The sequence below is a fragment of the Synchiropus splendidus genome, chromosome 14, assembly GCF_027744825.2.
Source record: "Synchiropus splendidus isolate RoL2022-P1 chromosome 14, RoL_Sspl_1.0, whole genome shotgun sequence".
NCBI classification, from domain to species: Eukaryota; Metazoa; Chordata; class Actinopteri; order Syngnathiformes; family Callionymidae; genus Synchiropus; species Synchiropus splendidus.
In genome coordinates this window covers 21752370-21770682 of record NC_071347.1, presented here as the reverse complement: position 1 = coordinate 21770682, position 18313 = coordinate 21752370, and the positions used below count along the sequence as shown (strand labels likewise).

The following is an 18313-nucleotide window of genomic DNA, read 5'->3' as shown; positions in this document are numbered from 1 at the left end:
GAACACTAATGATTGTGGGTCTGATATGGACAAGCACGGGATATGGTCTGTTTGTGCTCTTTAAATGAGAGGGTAATTTAATTTTGGGCCATTTCAAGCTCTTGTGGGCCGGATTCATGACACGTGTGCGTCCAAGCGTTCAAAGCTCCATCCAGTGTTGGAGCAGTATTTTAAGAGAATGACTCTGACGGTGCGAAGTCATTGTGGTGCTCACAGCATGTCTGATGACTCTGGGATGATTCCATCAGGACATTAGCAGCTCTAATTCCGGCGGAGAGAAATAATTGGTTTGGATAACATCTGCTGTCTCTGTGTCCGCTCGCCTTCCCATCACCCGCCTCTCTCCTCGTGTGTGCCGCTCCGTCATCCTCGTCTGCCAGACTGTGGCCTGGTGTTCGGCGGCGTTCAAAGGTCGCCGATGATGGATTACGGGAAGTTAAGAGCCAAAGCGCTGAGACACCGGCCAGAATGCGAGAGGACAGGGGCCATCTATTAAGAAAACTCTGAGTCATTGTCAAACATTGATGCATGAGGTTGTTGGAAATTGATTTGTGGGGTTCCTGCGCTGCCTCTTCTCTTGCATTTAACAGCGCTCACACGGCTCAAGACAAATCCTGCATCTGTTTAAGACTGGGAATGGGTTTGAATCCCAGTGATGTAACCAGTGTGGCTCTTAGTCACGGTCCTTCAAACCATAATGGAAGAAAGCTCAGCACTGGTAGGGTCCAGGCCCCGATGAGTCAGCAACTTTTAGGTCGCGAAACATTCTAAAATGTCCTTCAGTTTGCAGAATAGTTTTGCTGCTTCTACCAGGAAACAATGGCAGTCTCAGAATTCATGATTTTCTCTTCATTATGGCTGTTATTGTTGTTGATTTGGTTCTGCACTCGAGCTGGACCGTTAAAGCCGCCCACACGTGCGTGGGAACCGATTTGGCCGAGTGTGACATAAATGGGATCCACTCTTTCTCTCCATCCTGATAGTTTAGACTCTGTGTTGATGTTCTGAAGAGGAGTTTACGGAGAACTGCGAGTGTGCCACCTCTGCGGGACACACAAAGACAGCCGGAGCCGTGTCCTTGTCCGCTCTGTGCTCCACGTCTTTTCATAGCTTCATCTGTGTGAGTCGAAGAGTGAGATGGATGCAGCTCATCCTCTCTTGTTTGTTGGCATGTTGCCGTGGCAACGGATTTGAGAGCCTTGTGTGGCAGCTAAAGTTGCTAATTTCTGTGTCATTTTGACCAGAAAAGAGGATGCTGTAAGAGGCCCCTGCAGGGGTCAGCAGAGAGCACTTTAACAGAAGAAGATGACGTCATGGTCCTGCAATATAACAAAGATGTTGCATGGTTTGTGCTCTACATGTTTTGTAATATGTGTGCAGTGATGCCCTGTATCCTGCTAGTGAAGCATGTTTTTTTTAACAGACACTATTTATAAATGACCTTTAAGTAGTTTAGTGCTGTGTCAACAGTTTCTTCCAATGATCTGAGGTCAGGTCGCAGGGTCTGCAGCATAAGTAAAGAGGCCCAAACATCTCTCTCTCTGGAAACCTCAACTTTGCTCTTCACATGTAGCGCTCTACTGTCAGATCCAGAATGAAGCCTTCAAACTACAGGAGACAATGCGTTCAGGGACCATCATAATTGCAGTGAATGGGGTTAATTGATGACTCTACATGGTCAGTAGGTGTCAGTGTGTTGACGGATGTCCCCAGAATGCGGCCCATAAAGACCTGGCATAGGAATAAGCAGGAGAAAATGAACCACTTTACTTTCCCACACTCCTTTGTTTCCAGCCAGCTTCCCCAGCCTTGTGAGCAAAAAGTTTGTCCATGGAGACACACATTCTACTCTGAAGTGTAGGAGGCAAACTTAAAAACAAAACCACCTTCTTAACTAGCTCACTTCGGTTCTCTTTATTCATCATGTTCTGTTGCTTCTCACTGGAGAGAAAAGAGGCATTAAAACGTATTTGCGATGAATAAAAGCAGCCGCTAATGACCTCTCCTGGTGAAGGCATTTCACGAGAACACGTAGGAGAAAGTTTGGCGTCCTGATCCCGCGCAGGAGTTCTTCCTCTTACGCTGAGGACGACGGGCCTCTCTCACATTCGTCCGACCAGATCAGTGTCGGAACAAACCGACCCGCTGCAGCTGACTGGAGACTCCAGTCCAGACTCCGGACTTGAATAATGTATGAGGCTCTCCGCGTGTGTTAGCCGAGCGCCTGATTGCGCCGTGACCCTCATGCATGTTTCCTTGAGAGTCTACTTACCGGCCAATAGATCGTCTGAGGAGGAGAGCGAGCAGCGGACGGGTTCCGCCGTGACTCTCGCTAGAGCGCCCATTTATCCCACAGAATAACAGAAAACCAATATTCTTAAATGAAACCTTTAAGCAGAGATGCACGGAATTCAATCTGCTGTCGGCAACGATTTCAGCAGATTTGTTTTCTTCTGAGGCGCATAAATATCAGCTGAGAAAACAGTCTTTTATTATTAAATCAGAATGTAAAACAAAACACCAGCGAAAACAAGAGAGGGAATGAAACAGACACGTTGACGGTGATGAGCTGCTGAAGTGATGATTCATTTGAAGATGACAAATACAGTTCACAGCACTGGTTTTCCTCTCCAGTTCAAGTACATTAATTCTATATATTTCATGATATCTTTGGGTCTGTATTGCGGCTATATACTAGGCTTGTGTTCGGCCCATTGTTGGCAACAAGGGCAGGGAGAGCGTTTATTTAAACAGGTTTTAAGGCTTCAACTATAAAAGAATTATCACGCATCCTGCCTCACCCTGCCATGCAGCTACTCAAGCATCACTGTCATTTTGATGATTCAACACCAGTGTTGACATCGATTATTTACCGACTTGATGCATGATGCTGTCGCTGATACATTTTTCATCTCTCATCTGCCCTGTTGGCTGATTCTGATGTCCACCTGCAGAAATCCTTGAGAAACATAATAATAGTGTTAAAAAATTCAGTGGAAAAAGTCAAAAAATACAAAGTCTATAATCAGAAAAAAGCTATAGAAAAGTCAAGCTTCACCATCAACGCAGAAGCAAACAGTCCAAAGTGGAGAAGAGAGACTGCTCAGACAAGGCCACTCACTCTTCAACCATGTAGTCCATGCCCCAGCAAAGAAGCTGTCTGCTATTGAGTGGTAGAACATCTGCTGTTCACACAGAAGAACCTCAGCATCTTCAAGAAAAGGTCCCTTCAGTTTCTTCTTCTCGTTGGTCTGCTGCTGTAGTAGCTGGTGTTCCACACTGGTGAGTATCTCCTCCACCACTAGATTTTCCAGAGTAAAAAGAAACAGTGAATGGACAGTGCCCTGTGGTGCCCCAATGAGAACTGCTCAAAAACCCATCCGATAAATAATTTGAGATAACGTATCCATGTGGAGAGGACTTGCCAACAGAGAGCGTCATTCACACCTACTGCCATCTCGACTCCTGCTCTGCACTAAGCTCTGTGGAGCTGTGGTGAGGTTTCCTGTGACTCAGCTGTGGAGGCTTCTACAGGACGGCGCTCTAAAGCGCTCCATCTCTGACGCCTGATCACATCATCGACTTGAAGCCGCCACCTGGACTCATCAATCGATGTTTCAGTTGAAGCTGGAACCTCAACAGCAACACGACTTCATGACGATGGCGAAGTCATTATTTTTCAGTTTGGATGGAGTTCAATCACAAACTCCAAACAAGTGGAGCGTCTCTGTCGGAGCGAGCGGCTGTGAAGACGCGCTGAAGTTTGATATCAGAAGGAGAGCAGGGAGTGTGTCTGCGTGGCTCTGGGGAGCCGCTGTGAATATCATCAGCCCCCACTCGCTCTTTTATATTCATCATATTCGGCTTTGTATTGATTCACCGTCACAGAGCGCCGGCCTGGACCTGAGCCATCGCTGCTTTGGGGTTGTCAGGAGTGTGCTGCTGCGTTGCTGCTGTGTTGGAGCTGCAGAGCAACTCCAGTCTGATCAAAGTACGTCTGCTAATCTGCCGACCAGTGACGGCACTTCCAGGCGTTTCATCAGCAATTTGGGTTTGGAGCTTTGGAAATAATAGTCTGTTTGATCTTCCTGTGGTTTCCTCCCACTGCCCAGTATTTAGCGGATGACTCTAAATGGTGCAAGTGTGTGTGAGTGGTTGTCTGTCGTTTTGTGTCCTGGAGATCTGTCCAGGCTGTCCCCCTCCTCCTGTACCTGTGTTTGGTGGGATACACTCGAGTCCTTCATGACCTCATGAGGGGAATAAACAGAAGAACAAATTAGTAATATTAATAAATGGGGTAAACAAACACAAAAGTGGTTTTAAGTGCTGAAATGAACGTCGCGAAATAATAACATGGACTTTCACAGAACAGTGACATAAATGAAAATGTAATAAAACTGTTGGGGAAAAAAATGAAAAAATGACAAATGGTGAGTGATTAATTAATTTAATGTACAATAAAATACAAATAAAAATGTTTTAGTTATTAAATCAATAAGCTAAAATACGAGATATAAAATAAATAAGTAAACACCTCTTCTTTAGTCAATGACGAAAAAATAACTTGACAATAAAAGTGGGACAAGATTGGGTAAATTGGGAATAGTGGAATCCCTTTTCTGACTGGAGTAAGAAGAAAATCCCTTACAGTTTCCAAAAATGTAAACTGTCAACTTCATTTAAAAAACCTAGAGGTTAAAGGCTGGCTATATCAAAATCCAAAATATAATTTTAATGAATTCAATGCACCAATAACACTCCTCAGGAAGGAAAAGTAAATAAATAAATAAATAAAAACAGTTGACAAAAGACAGTGCTTTGGGAAACTTCTATCATCCATCACACAAAGAAATACTGATTGTTGAAAAAAACAACATCACTTACTGCTCACTCTTTAGTGGAAGCAAAGAGAAAAGTAAAAAAATGATGTTGAACTGGAAAAGAAACATGAAAAAATACACTTTGTTTGAATGTTGCAACTTATTTGAGAGAAATGAGTGTACTGACCCATGAGTCACGAATCTCCTTTAACTAATTTCCTCAACGAAAGAAAAGAAGAAGAAAAAAAATACCAATCCAATGACTCGTCGGCTTATGTGGTCATGAGTTCCAGTGGGTCACATATACTCGGATGGGACTCATTGCATCATTGACACTTCTCTCCCTCCAGAGGGAAATGAGTCACTCACACTGTTGCCCAGGTTTAACATCCTTCACAGTGGCAAACAATTGCACAGACAGTCACAGTGTTTATCGTGCCGAGTTTCTTATTTTGAATTGGAAGTGCTTTCTGCCCTTATTTATGTCGACACTGTCGCTCTGTGATGAACCTGTTTCTTCTCGTTGCACTGGCTCACAGAGTGACTCATTAACCCATGGACGGGTGTTGAAGGACTCGCAGGAAGTGTATGAATGTCACATGACTTCATTAGAAATCCTCGATCAAAGATGTTCTGATGTTTTGTTGTGGATCATCCGAGGACACAAACTGCTCAGAGCAGTCTTCCACACACACACACATACACACACACACAGTGCCGGGTACTGGTCCGCTGACCCGCAGTGATATTCCCAGCTGTCATGTAGATGATTCAGAGCAGGAGGGGATTTGGTAGGACAGCGACAAGTGACGGGGGGATTTGAGCCGACAAGGTTGTTTATGTCAATGCTCAGAACAGAAAGTGCTGCAGGAGCAGGGGGACCTGGCAGAGTCCTGCCAGCGTTCTGGCCGAGACTTCTGCCGCGCAGCTGTGCCGGCGATCAATCTCCGCTAATTGTGTTCTGTCAGCGTCCCGGAAGTGACTCGTCGAGGAGCGTTCGCTGAGTCGGCAGTCCTGCCGTGTTCTGATACCTCGCAGTTTCCAGAGTGATAATTCACCATCGCGTTAGTGGATGGAGTTTGTGTTGCAGGTCAATACTTGGGATCGGTTCAGAGCGTCCCGTGGCTGGCTCAGATGCCGCTGTTCCTTACATTCTGCGTTAGGGTTGCAGATTTGTGGCGCTGCATTTGTGGATTGTGTTTCTGATGGAGCTGTATTGCAGTGGAGATTTCTGAGGACTTAGCTTGTACATAAAGTTCCATATGAAATTAGGCAGTGTAGATGGAGTCAGAGGTTAGCATTTGTGGGTAGAGTTAGCGATAGCATTTGTATAGCTAGCTTTAGCTTATCTCCATCACTGTCTACGACGGTGCTGCAGCTGCTGTGTAAAAGACGGCTCAGAAAACCAAATTATTGAGTTGGTCCGCCTTTGTTCGGACTTTCAAAATGCTTGTAAACAGCTTAGTCCAACGAGTGGAGAGAAATTGGAATTTATCTTAGACTACACAGCCTGGATAATGTGGGTAATAGCTGGCATGTAGCCAGTAGCTGGACCATGACCGGACTGGGTGACGTGCAGCTGCGCGAGCTTCAGCTACACAGCGAAAGTAAACAAACTCTTAGACTAGTCACGGTCTAGTGATGTCTAATAACCTTCTGTACAATGAGTCCTCCGTCTGAGCCGTTGTCTGCCGTGATTACATGACAAACCTGACATTAGCTGAATTTTGGAACTCGCCACGATGATGAACTGCAGGTTTGTCTTCAACTTTTTTCACTCGGGTCATTTTTATTGTTAGTTCTCACAAGAAGACGTTGCTTGTTGGTTTAAGGAGACGACATTAGCTCCACGTTAGCAACCGTTAGCATGGTTGCTAGTCGAGACTCACGGCGGTGATCCAAAAACTCTGTATGTCTGATACTTCACATCTATCATTCTTGTGATGCATAGACAAGACAGTCCCCACAATATTGCGAGTTTAATCCTAAAACCTGGGGAAGAAAGCATGTTGAGGATGATGACAGCTCCATGACGGTGACAGTGTTGAACCATTGCTCGCTGGTTGTGGACCTCTGAAGTGAAGCTAGTTCATCAGTCAGCACCATCGCTGTCTACACGGTTCAGCCTGAAATGGCTCCTTGCTACCTGCCAGCTTCCATTGCTCTTCCTCTATGGCCATTGGAACTGGAAGGACTGAAGAGCACAAAGCGCCACCCCTTGTCACGGAGGTGAACTACTCTTTGCTCTATAGTCTCTCCACTGCATGTAAAGCGGGAGAACATGACGCAATCTGAGCTTAATCGAGCTATTGCCATAGTCAGGCAACACTCTGCATTCACCGCAGTCAAATACAGAAGAACCTCATCCCTGCTTTGTTTATTATGTGGATAAATTTAGCCACAACATTATGACCACCTGACTCTTAATGAGATGAACTTTGTTTTATTCTGGAACAGCTGAACTGGCAAGCTTGTTTCATGTCCTGACCCCTCAGTGTTTGAGGGAACAAAAATGAAAAAGGAGCGGTATCTTAAAGCAGCCAAAAAAACAAAGCAAAGCTGCCTGCTTCAGAGTGTTTTTTTCTTTTTTTTTCCGGGGTTAAAAATATGCAGGAAAACAGATTGCGAGAGCTTTCGCTCCTCGGAGAGAGACACATTTGCATTTGCAGCGGCCTGTTTGCTCTAACTGCACAATATGTTTGACTCCAGGGGCATAATGAGAGGAACAGAAGGGCACGCGTGTTCTCTAAAGGAAGGGACCCCCGAGACGCTGGGACCAATGGATATGTGCTGTTTGGGAAGCTAATTAGTCAACCACAGGACAAGCAGGATAGAGCAGAGTGTTGCCTGACGACTTGATGAGAGACTTGAGTGGAGGAACCCGGCGGAGGGAAGAGTGGTAATTAGAACCTGCAGTCGCTGCTGACACCTAAGTTACAGAAGAGCAAGGATCGCCGCAGGACTCTCAAAGTAGTTCCGCGTCCTCTCAAATAAGAATCGCTCAGTGGATTCCAGAACACCTCAAAATGTTTCTGAACCCTTGAATCTGGTGTCTGCTCTGAGGAAGGTGGCAGGAGGCTGGCTCGAGTCCCAACAAGACTCCGGTGTGAGGCAGAAAACAATCAATGTCCGGCTGTGACACTTGTGCTGAAATCATTTTACAATTCTCATTCTCCTGACGTGATCTCTCCTGGGACCCCTTCCAATAGGATCCCCCCAAATCTTCAAAGCGAGATAAACAGGATGCCTGAGGCTCCTCAACTGTGATTCCTCTCTGAGTCTCTCCTGGGTAGCAAAGCCTTTTTTAAGCCCCAAAACCAACCGATTTACATGGGAAGTCAATGTAGCAAAATTACAAATGACAAATTGTTGCCATACAATATGGAAGCTGGGGATGAGACATGTTTTTGTGCATTTAAAGTAATAGATGTTGTGTCAGAAGTTGAAAGATTTTAACTCTGGTGACAAGTGATGGTTTATTAATCAACCAGAGTCCACATTTGACGTGATGTATGCAGAGGAAGACATTTTATCAACAAGAAGGAGAACTAGCAGCAAGCTGGTCGCTCCTCTGACAAACCTGATGGACCCATAGCCGGAGGAGTTCAAATCCTTTGTTGCTTTTAGATACTTCCACAGTAGATAAAGGGCTGGTTCAGCACCGTCTCTCTGATATGACTTGAGAGGTGGGGAGTAAGTCGGTTTGTGGGCTGGAAACCACTCAGATGCTAGTTTGCCCAGTTGCCAGTAATGTGTTCCAGTCTCTGATCTAGTTTGGTCACTCCTTTTGTTGTCCACCGATGGAGAGTAGAAGTCCTATGGAAAGCTCTGCCTTTTGCCGCAGTTCTCACTTGACCATGATGCCGTCTTCATGAGTGAAGACGCTGCAACAATCCGCCTGTCCACATTTCCATCCTTCTTTCACACAAGGCTTTAAGATTCTTAGACTCCTCATCTCTTGGCGGAGCTGATCCTCATCCGAGCCACTTCACTCTCAGCTTCAAACCTGTCTGTGGGCTTGGTATGTTCTCCATGCGCTCTCCTGTGTTTCCTCTTACCACTCTGGTTTCCTCCCGCAATACACAAACCTCTCTTCAGAAGGGTCAGCAGTTCAAAACGTGTTTGGGCAGACAGTGGGACTGACTCTGTCTTTTACCGGCGAGGATTGACGCCCCCACATCCATGTTTTTGATGGCTTCTGCGCTGTTTGTAATCTTGTTATCATCACTTGTTTATTGTGGAAAACCCTGGGCATTTGCAGTCAGTTTGAAACCCATTTGAGGCAAATTTTCAGGTCCCCAGCCTCTCTCCCTGAGTAGCTGGGATAGACTTCTTCAAATAAATGACAATCTAGCATCAAGTTATCTGTTTATCCCATTGAAAAAACTTTTCTTCCATCTCTTAATATTCATTCTGTTTCTCGCTGGCATTGGCTTCGAATAGTGCAAGCGCAACATTTCATATTTTGGGAAACGCTGTGCGTCTGCTGCGAAAGTTTGCTTGTTACACTTTCATCTCAGCATGAATGGAATTCTGGTCAGTTGAATGAGGGAATTATGCAGCACGAAAAAGGGCTTAATCTCATTTCTATTTTTACAGTAGTCTTCCCTGAATCACAGATTACCGCGCCGACATTGTTCCCCCCTCATCTGCATGCGGCAGACATCGGCTCCTGAGTCGTGAAACATGATAATCAGCCAGGCTGAGTTTCTGTACGGACGCACCGGGACGAGCAGCTCGATTCGCTATTGATTCCTGGTGGAAGTGGAGACTGCAGTGAAGATGCAATAAAGACAGATTAGAATCCCATCTTCCTGCGTGTGTGAGAAATGTGATCGACGCTCTTGGCGGCAGGTCAAGTTTTGTAGCAGATGAGAAGAAGCGAGCGCTGCTTAGCGAGGCTTATCAGCGAGATGAAGAGCTCAGTCAGACAACAAAAGAAGTTCTCCCATCTTATCTGCACTCTTTTATCTCGGGAAGCAATAAAAAATTGGATTGCCGCTCGCGCACTGGCGTTATAGCATGAAAGGTTTGAGCGAGCGGCTGTCACTTAGAATTCTGGAGAAGTTCTGCTTCTGACAGTCCAGACAAAGACGGCAACTTATACATCTGATTAGTGCCGTGGTAATTTAATAAAGTCCAAACATCAGTGGCGAGCACGCTTCCTTTCCGAGCTGACGTTGATTCATCCTGCCACGTCCACTTTAGCTGCTTAGAAATGCTGCTCACTTCCAGAGAGAGCTTTCACGCCCGCTTCTGTGGAGCTTCTGGAGTCGTGCTCATCAGACCTGATGCATGTCCGAGCAGCACGGACTGTGGGTTGCCCCATTATAAAACACCTTTCAGAAGGCTGGTCACAAAGTGGTTTACTCACAAAGAAGGACTTCAGCCAGAAGCAGGTTTTTAGCGAGGATTTTGAGACCAGGTGTTAAGACCCTGGTGGGTTCGGGGGCAGACACCCCAGTAATAACAGCGTTTTCTCTGCCGCATCCACTATTCCGCCCAAATAGGAATAAGGTGCCGCGATCCGGGTCCTCAACGCCACGAGAATCAACAGATTCTGATCTGTTTTAGCCGTTTTACCATGGAGAAAGACACAGACATTGGGAATTGGGAGCGTCCTGCTGAAAAAACGGGGCATCCCATTCTCCTGTTTTTCAGAGTTGAGTGTCCCCTGCATGTCCGGACGTCCCACTAGCTGAAGGTCTGGCATGCTGTGAGTGGTGACGTCAGCAAGTAGGAAAACAGGACGATGTTGCACACCTTGTCAATGCCTGGTCCAATTTCAACCCACAGCGATTTCAGCCCAGAAGGATGAATCTTGCACTCAGTGGCTGCCATCTTTACCTAATCCCATCCTTAGGTGAAAGTTCCCTGCGAGTAGCTGCTACCATCTTTCAGTTGCTGAGAATAATTGTTTTGGATTTTGAATCACATGACTAGTCCAGCGCTCCGCCCTCTTCTTTATTTCCAGATGCTAGCAATTTCACGCAAATGCCTGACTCTATACAGGACATCGTGACTTGCAAATGTTATCAAGATTCTCGGGCCCATGAGCGGCGTTCATGTGTTGCACAGCGCAGAACCAGACACCGATGATAGACATAATCGATTCTTGTAAATGTTTTCAGTTCACTCAAGTTTGTACTCAGGAACTGACTTCAATACCCACCATTCTAAAAGTCAGACCAGCTGGTGAAGAAAACACAGTGCTTTAGCAACGTCATTAAACACATCTAAAGGTTTTAACAAACACAGAAATTTGCCTCGTAGACTTGTATCAGCAGAAGCTAGTAGCTGACTGCAGTTTCAGTAGAGATGGGATCTTACAGACCTCATGGGAACACTGTGGTAGCTAGTCACTAACTACCGGCAGTGTTCCTCACAGCTGCAGACGAAATGTACACAGACTAATACCCCAAACGACCCAAAGCCGCCCACATCAGTACCAAACTGCCTTTTTAGAGGTTTTGCTGGCTTCAAGCAGCCGCCTGTTTTTAAAAAAAATGTTTTATACAGACTCCCAATTTCGACAAAAAAGCGAACAAAGGCTGTGTTTTCCCCAACGCCTCCTTAAATGTTGGAAACAAAAAGCCTTTCCGGGGGTGATAATGTTGCATGGCTCGCAGAGCAAATGAGATTCTCTCCCCGCAAAAACAAAGTCTTTCAAATCCTCGGGTGCGAGTGGGAGTGTGTTTGCCGTACGAGTGCAAAGCCTGCTGGGAGAGCGTCCTGCGCTACAGCAGTAAACATCCCAGTGATGAGTAGATTAACAAAACCAGGTCGTGGAGGCTGTTTGGAGTGAACCGCCAATCTCGGCTGCATGTTGATGTACGTTTATTGACTTCCCTACGCTCGCTGTCCCGAGAGTCGCACTTGTCTCCGCAAATAAGACGTTCTTCCCACTGCCTAGTTGGCTTGTTAAGATGAGGGCTACGCTGTGCAGTGATCAGCCCGAAGCATGAAACACCTCTGAAGACTGGACACCGAGTACTCACACTAGACAGTACACACGATACTCTCTACAAAACTACAATGTCATCCCATCTTCACACTTTTCAGACAAACCCCATATCCTCGACCCCCTGACGCCCCCTGCTGGCTACAGACCTCTGTAAAAAGTAACTCTAATAGTAGACAATTCTGGACCAAAGTTTAATTTTCACCATTTTGATAGTTGACCATTAACACATCACTTTGTTCAAGAGTCTAGTGAATGTAAAGAAGTAGAGATGACCTTTGACCTCTACTAATCAAGATTATCCTTACTGCCTTGTTTCTGTGCTTTATTGTCACTACATTTAGTAGTTTATTCTTCAGTAGATTGTTTTCACATACTTGTTTGCATATATGTTTGAAACAGTATGTTATCAATCCATCACCACTGTTGAAGTGCACACACGATAAATACTGGCGAGGTGGCGAGACACCGGGGCTGTCGCCTTCTGATGACATCACTGTGCAGTGTCACTCCTCAAATGACTGTCTGAAAGCTACATCCGCTGCAAATGCAGCATTTCTACCCGCAAAACAATCAGCCTTGTGAATAATCAGGCCTGGAAAATCTGTCGCTTGTTGATGACATCGCTCTCTGGTTCAGTAAAATTCAACGCAGCAGGGTGGACAAATACTTAGTGGATGTCCGTGTAACAACAGTGGAGCCATAGTCAGTATGTTCCTGGACTGAGCTGCAGGGCTTGATACCAACAGCAGAGCAATCAGGTTGTTGAGTCCAGCACTGAGACTGAGAGAAAATAAAGTATATAATAATAATCGGCAGTGACAGACAAACTGTATACTGCATTAGAAGAATAGGCTGGGGCTAGCGTGAGCTCCATGTAACGACACATACAGACGCACCAGAAAGCAGTTGAACCTCACCTGAATGTCCGAAGTCAAGCGATGGAGACAAGAGACATCTGTGTTTTCATTACGGCAATGAAAAGGATATGAGTAAAAATGATGGCACATTTCAAAATACGTGTTAAATTATTTCTGTGTGAAAATTTCAAACGTTGGCCTCATTTTTGTGGATGCAGGAACCAGACTCACAAAAACCTGATAACCTTTTTGTGAAAGTCTGTCTGATAAGATGAGCCGGTGAGTTCTGCCTTCTGGCTCAGCTCTTCTCTTGTCTCGGATAGAGGGACCTTAAAGTGGGCGTATGTGCTGCAGCAGGGTTCAGGAACCTCCACCCCGGCTCCCAGACTGACGCCATTAGTGTTGTCGTTTTTCTCAGCTGCTTGTCAAGTTGTTGGCCGCCGTGGCGATGCAAGCGTCACACACACTTGTGTGTGGACTGTATTTTTGCTGCACCTGGGCGAAGTGGCTGCTGGAAGCTTCTGGCGGTGACTCACGCCGCTCCTGGCCCACGTACACCAGCGCTGAATCACAGTCTCCCTCACGAATCCCCCACACCTGACAGGGAGCCCGAGTTGGTCTGATTAAGCACATCAGCGATGCGATCGCATGTTCGGAGGATTTGGCCACTGCCGTGTGGACGGGCAGCTTCCTCACCTCGGACTTTTGACGAGACTTGGTCTTCTTTGTTGTCCCGTCTGCTCCTGGTGCCAGCTGTCACTCAAACCTTGGTCCAAGTTTGAGGAAAACTTTGAGAGAAGATACATTTGAAATCTCAAGGTCACGTGTCAACCAATATGTGTTGCAGCACCTGAATGCATCATCTCTGCTGTCTGATGTTGAAGTGTGTGCAGGAGTTGAACCCAGGACCTCAGCTGTCGAGCCTCTGTGGACGAGTCAGAGCGAGGAGTTAGAGGGAAAACTCACGTTGGAGAGCAGAGAATGGAAACTTGTAGTGGAAGTAAACTCAGATTTAGCTCCCTGATCTGATTTCAAAATGTCTTTTCATCTGCCTATGTGTGCGCACGTGCGTGTGTGTGCGCATGTGTGTGTGCCAGACTACAGTTCCTGAATTACAACCCTGAAGTCATTTGTCACGTTTCGCCATCATCTCCACACTAAAGATGATCACATGTAAATATGTAAAATCAACTGTCCTCGGGTCAAGAGAAGCCCAAAAATGGATTTCTCAAATTGTGTTCCATGGAATATGTACGTGTTTAACCTAAAAGCTTCTCCTTTGAAATGCAAATCTGCAACCAGCAGTTGAACACAGAGGACGTGATCAAAGCTGCTCCAGCTCAGTGGTGTGTGTGTGCGTGTGTTTGTGTGTGAATGGTTGTCACTGTGCGTGTGTGTTTCTTGGGGCTAAGTGATCTTTCACTCATCTGAGCATTAAAAACATTTTCCCGGAGGAGGAAGTCGGGCTTTTTGCCGCATTACACGGCATCATCCGAGATTACGAGGAGACCTCGAACTGGATTGACTCGACAGTCCAGTGATCCAGGCGGGAAAACGCGTCTGTTTACTTCTTCTTATTGGAGTTTGTGTTGCGGGGGCAGCAGCAAATCTAAAGAGGCCCAAACTTTCCTCTTTACAGAAAACTTCCTGGTGGAATTCGGAGGTGTTCCAAGCTCAATTAATTCATTATCTCGCTGTGAGTCCTGGGTCGGCCCCGGGGCCTCTTCCGATTCGGGCACCTCACCCCCAGACAAGATGGGCCACTCCTCTCATGGACAACTGAATTTCCAAGTGGAGTCAACTTAGTCCACGTCACAGATTAGAAGTCGCCAGCTCCTTCAGTACAGACTTAGTTACCTTTGGTTTGGAGTCGCAAATCTCTCCTCCTTGATCCCAAACTGACTCGGGTCCTGAGCTAAAACTAGTCCGCTTGCAATCTTCTCTCCCTGTCGCGCGCTGAAGCGCCAAATCAGAGATGTTTTCATGCTACAAATGGTTTTGGGTGAGAGCGGTCACGTGAGCCGTCAAATGAGATTTCGCCGCTCCATCTGGATTTCTGCGTTTGATGTGTGTTGATTAAAAAGTTGGGCGGCCAGAGTGGGAGAAGATTTCCGCTGACTCAGATCAAGACGTGATTTATGTTTCTGCCTGATAGCATTTCATCAAACAGAGCTTGAGGAGAGAATTGGAAAATCTCAGCGTGAAAAAGGCTTTAGACGGACTTTCTTCACAAATTCTTATTGGTGTGGAAGTTTAAAAAAGTGTATTCAACGTGAGAGAAAACTGGAATCCATTTATATTTCGTATTGAACATCAATTGACTTGTAATATTTTCATTCAAATTGTGCATTAATTGTTTGATTTCTTTGATATTCTGGTGAAATTTTCTCCTCTATGTCCACAGACGCTCCTCAGAAAGACGGCGAAGATCCTCCCTCCTCCTCTGACCCCGCCTCCTCGCTCTTCGACCGCTGGGGTCACGACCTTGGCCCTGAGAGTCGAAGGGTCGCCCTCCAGAAGTTCCGTTACTACGGTTACAACAGCTACCTTAGCGACCGCATCTCCCTCACGCGACCGATCCCGGACTCCCGGCCCGAAGGGTCAGTCGATGGCCTACAATCTGACCCACTCCTTCTTTGCGACTCACCACTCTCTTTCTGACTTTCAGGTGCAGGAACGCATCATACGCCTCGGAACTGCCTCAGCTCAGCATCGTCTTCATCTTCGTCAACGAGGCGCTGTCGGTGCTGCTGCGCTCCGTCCACACGGCCGTGCTGCGGACGCCGGCTCACCTGCTGCGGGAAATCATCCTGGTGGACGACCACAGCAGCAGCCGTGAGTCCCGCCTCCGAGTCCGCTTCACAAGCGTCGCTAACTAGCATCACACAAAAAACATTTTCATTTCAATATGAAGTTAATTGAAACAGGATTGATTCCTATTAAAAGAACATACTCTTTTGATTAATATTTTAAAAATAAAAATAAATATTAAAAAAATAAATAAAATATAATTATTTTTCAATGTTTTATCGCGTTTTCCATAAAAAGTATCATGATAATATCAGCACATATTCAAATGAACAATAAGAAAGAAAAGTAACAATAACAATAAGAAAGAACGAGACTGAAGTCTGGAACTCTTTCCTTGGTTGGCTGCCCCCACAATCTTCCTCTCAGGAGGAAAAAAACTGAATGGTCGTCAGAACTTTAAATAACAATAACTGCCTGAGAAGAGAATGATCTGCATGTTTCTCAGTATTATGATGTAACATTCTGTAAAATAGTTTTTGTATATCATGTAAAAAAAATCCTTTTGAAAATGAGATAAAGGCAGAGGATGCATTCAATGATAAATCATAAATAATAACCAAAATGCTCTTTAACAGAGTGGATTTTTACAAATAATATTCATTTTTATCAGCAATTACAATCTGGTGTCATAACAAGCCGTGCTGAAATTGTTACACGGAAGAAGTGTGACATCAGAATAACAAACATTTTGCCGTTGTTTGTTTTATGGTTGAAATGAATAAAATATTTTACGTGTTCGTCACACATGAACAGAAACTGATTGATATTTTGACGGCTGAAAGACGACGCACCAGAATGCATCATCATGGAAGCCAACAGGACTTGGAATAGCTCAGCTCTCACCGCTGCAGCGACACATTTCTATTCATCCGGTGTGTGTGCTCTACTCTTGGGGATAATCATCATTAATAATACAGATGGTAATCACCACTCTGCTTCTTCACACCGTCCCCGATCCTGGCGCTGAAACTCACCAGACTTTGCAATGAAAACTAAGTGTTCCTGTCATCTTACTGCGACTGATGTCAAAATAATGTGTGTGTGGGCTTCATCCAGGCACTCTGCTTTCCTCCCACTGTCCAAAACAGACAGAGGTGAATAGATGAATTGTGTGAGTGGCCTTGTGAGAGTCCACATTACATTTCAGAGATCAGACCTGCTCCAGACCAGCTCCTCCAAAAAACTCAATTAAATTCAGGCCAATAAAGAACATGAGATATAAAAAATATAATTTCGAAGAATAAAAAAGAAGTTGTAAATGAGTGCAAAAGGGTAGATTGGACTCATTTTTAACAAGGTTCTCTCTCAGCCCATTGAGACCACCTGACTTGAGACCGAATCCAGACCAAGACCAGAGTGTCTGTCAGACATATAGACTCACATGTATGAAAGAAGAATCACATGTAAACATCGTTTTTTTCAAAATAAATCTTCCTCCTCATTGGTCTTGGTCTCAACTTGGTCTCAGTCTGTCAAAGTCTCGGACTTGGACTTGGATGCTCCTGCGATACATTTACCCAATCCTGGTTTCAGCTTGGAGGTTCCATTCCGGGTTGAGGTTGCCGTGAGGTCTAGATGCTAGGTTCGATGAAGCCTGTTAACCGACATCATCTCTGCTCAGATGACCACTTTCTTTACCCTGGTAAACAAACCAGAATGGAATATGGCGACGGACCACAACAAGTTTGGCCTTTTAAGCGTTATAGAAACGCCCCCTATGGGTGTTCTTGTGTCAATGCACCCAGGCTGCAGCTAGTCTCGGCCTGGACTCGGGTCAGAAGGTCTCGACTACAACACCACTCGGATCATATTTTGTGGACTGCCGCCTGATGAACCCTGTGGCAGCCGCTGCCTCCTCAATCCGCTGGCTGAGCCTCATTATTGGAACAACCTCAGAGCTAATACGACCACTGAAAAACACAGCGTTAAATCGCCCGCAGGTGGTAGGAAACAGCACACAAGCATGAGTCCTGGAGCCTTTTGATGCTGAAATGAATGCTCAGTTTTCAAAACTAATGAATGGAGTTGGGTTCATTATTTACCCTGAAATGACTCCTAACTGAGTTAAATTAACGGGAAACCTGTTCTGTTAGCGGCAACGTTGGCTGGCAAGGACAGAAGCGCAAGAAAGGCACTTCTGAAAACAAGATTAAAAAAAAAAACCACTTGTTCTGAGTCAATAGGTGCTGGAAACAGGTGAAATTATCTGTCCATTCAACAAGATCATTTCACATGACAAGTGATCTTGAACAAAGAGTGGCATATCCAGAAATGAGATGCATCCCGGGAGCCGTAACATGAGCAAAAAAAAAAAAAGGGTTTTAAGTTGGCATTAATGAAAAAGTGGCTTTTGACTGGCCAAAAAATTAGTATAGTATTGAATGATTGCATTTAATCATAAAATAGAAAATATTAAGATGAGCCTCGAAATATGTGAAATAAATGAGTTGTGGCAGTCGATCAATATGCTTGAAAAAGAGCGATAATAAACACTTGACGGAAGCAACTTGAGTTTGTTACGAAATCGCGAGATTTATTATGATGAGACACAGGCGCAGATGTAAAATGTATTTTAACGGTTATTTTCCTCACTTCAAAATTTCCTCTCTGTTAAAGACAAAAAATTTGGTGAAAGTAGAAATCCACCCTCTTAAAACAAGATAAATTGTTAACACTTGACCACATCATTTACAATGAGTATCTGGGTGATTGATTTTTGTGTATTTTTGCACAACTTTCCGGACTATATAGCCCCAATGTAAGAAGGAAAACAGATCTTGTTCAACCATAAGCCGCAGCGATCTATAAGCCACGGGTGCAGTGGAGCTGTCTACGCTGTAGAAAGGCTTAAAAATGCACGA

At 45.2% G+C, this 18313-nt stretch overlaps 1 protein-coding gene across 6 annotated transcripts in view; it reads left to right on the top strand.

The window, feature by feature from the left end:
- LOC128770386 (polypeptide N-acetylgalactosaminyltransferase 18-like) overlaps positions 1–18313 on the top strand; it is a 59444-nt gene that overhangs the window by 21409 nt on the left and 19722 nt on the right. For all 6 annotated transcript variants that reach the window (XM_053884786.1, XM_053884785.1, XM_053884789.1 and 3 more), the window contains exons 2-3: positions 15046–15241; positions 15310–15476. In XM_053884786.1, coding sequence (XP_053740761.1) covers positions 15046–15241; positions 15310–15476 — 363 coding nt within the window. The remainder of the gene's footprint in view (positions 1–15045; positions 15242–15309; positions 15477–18313) is intronic.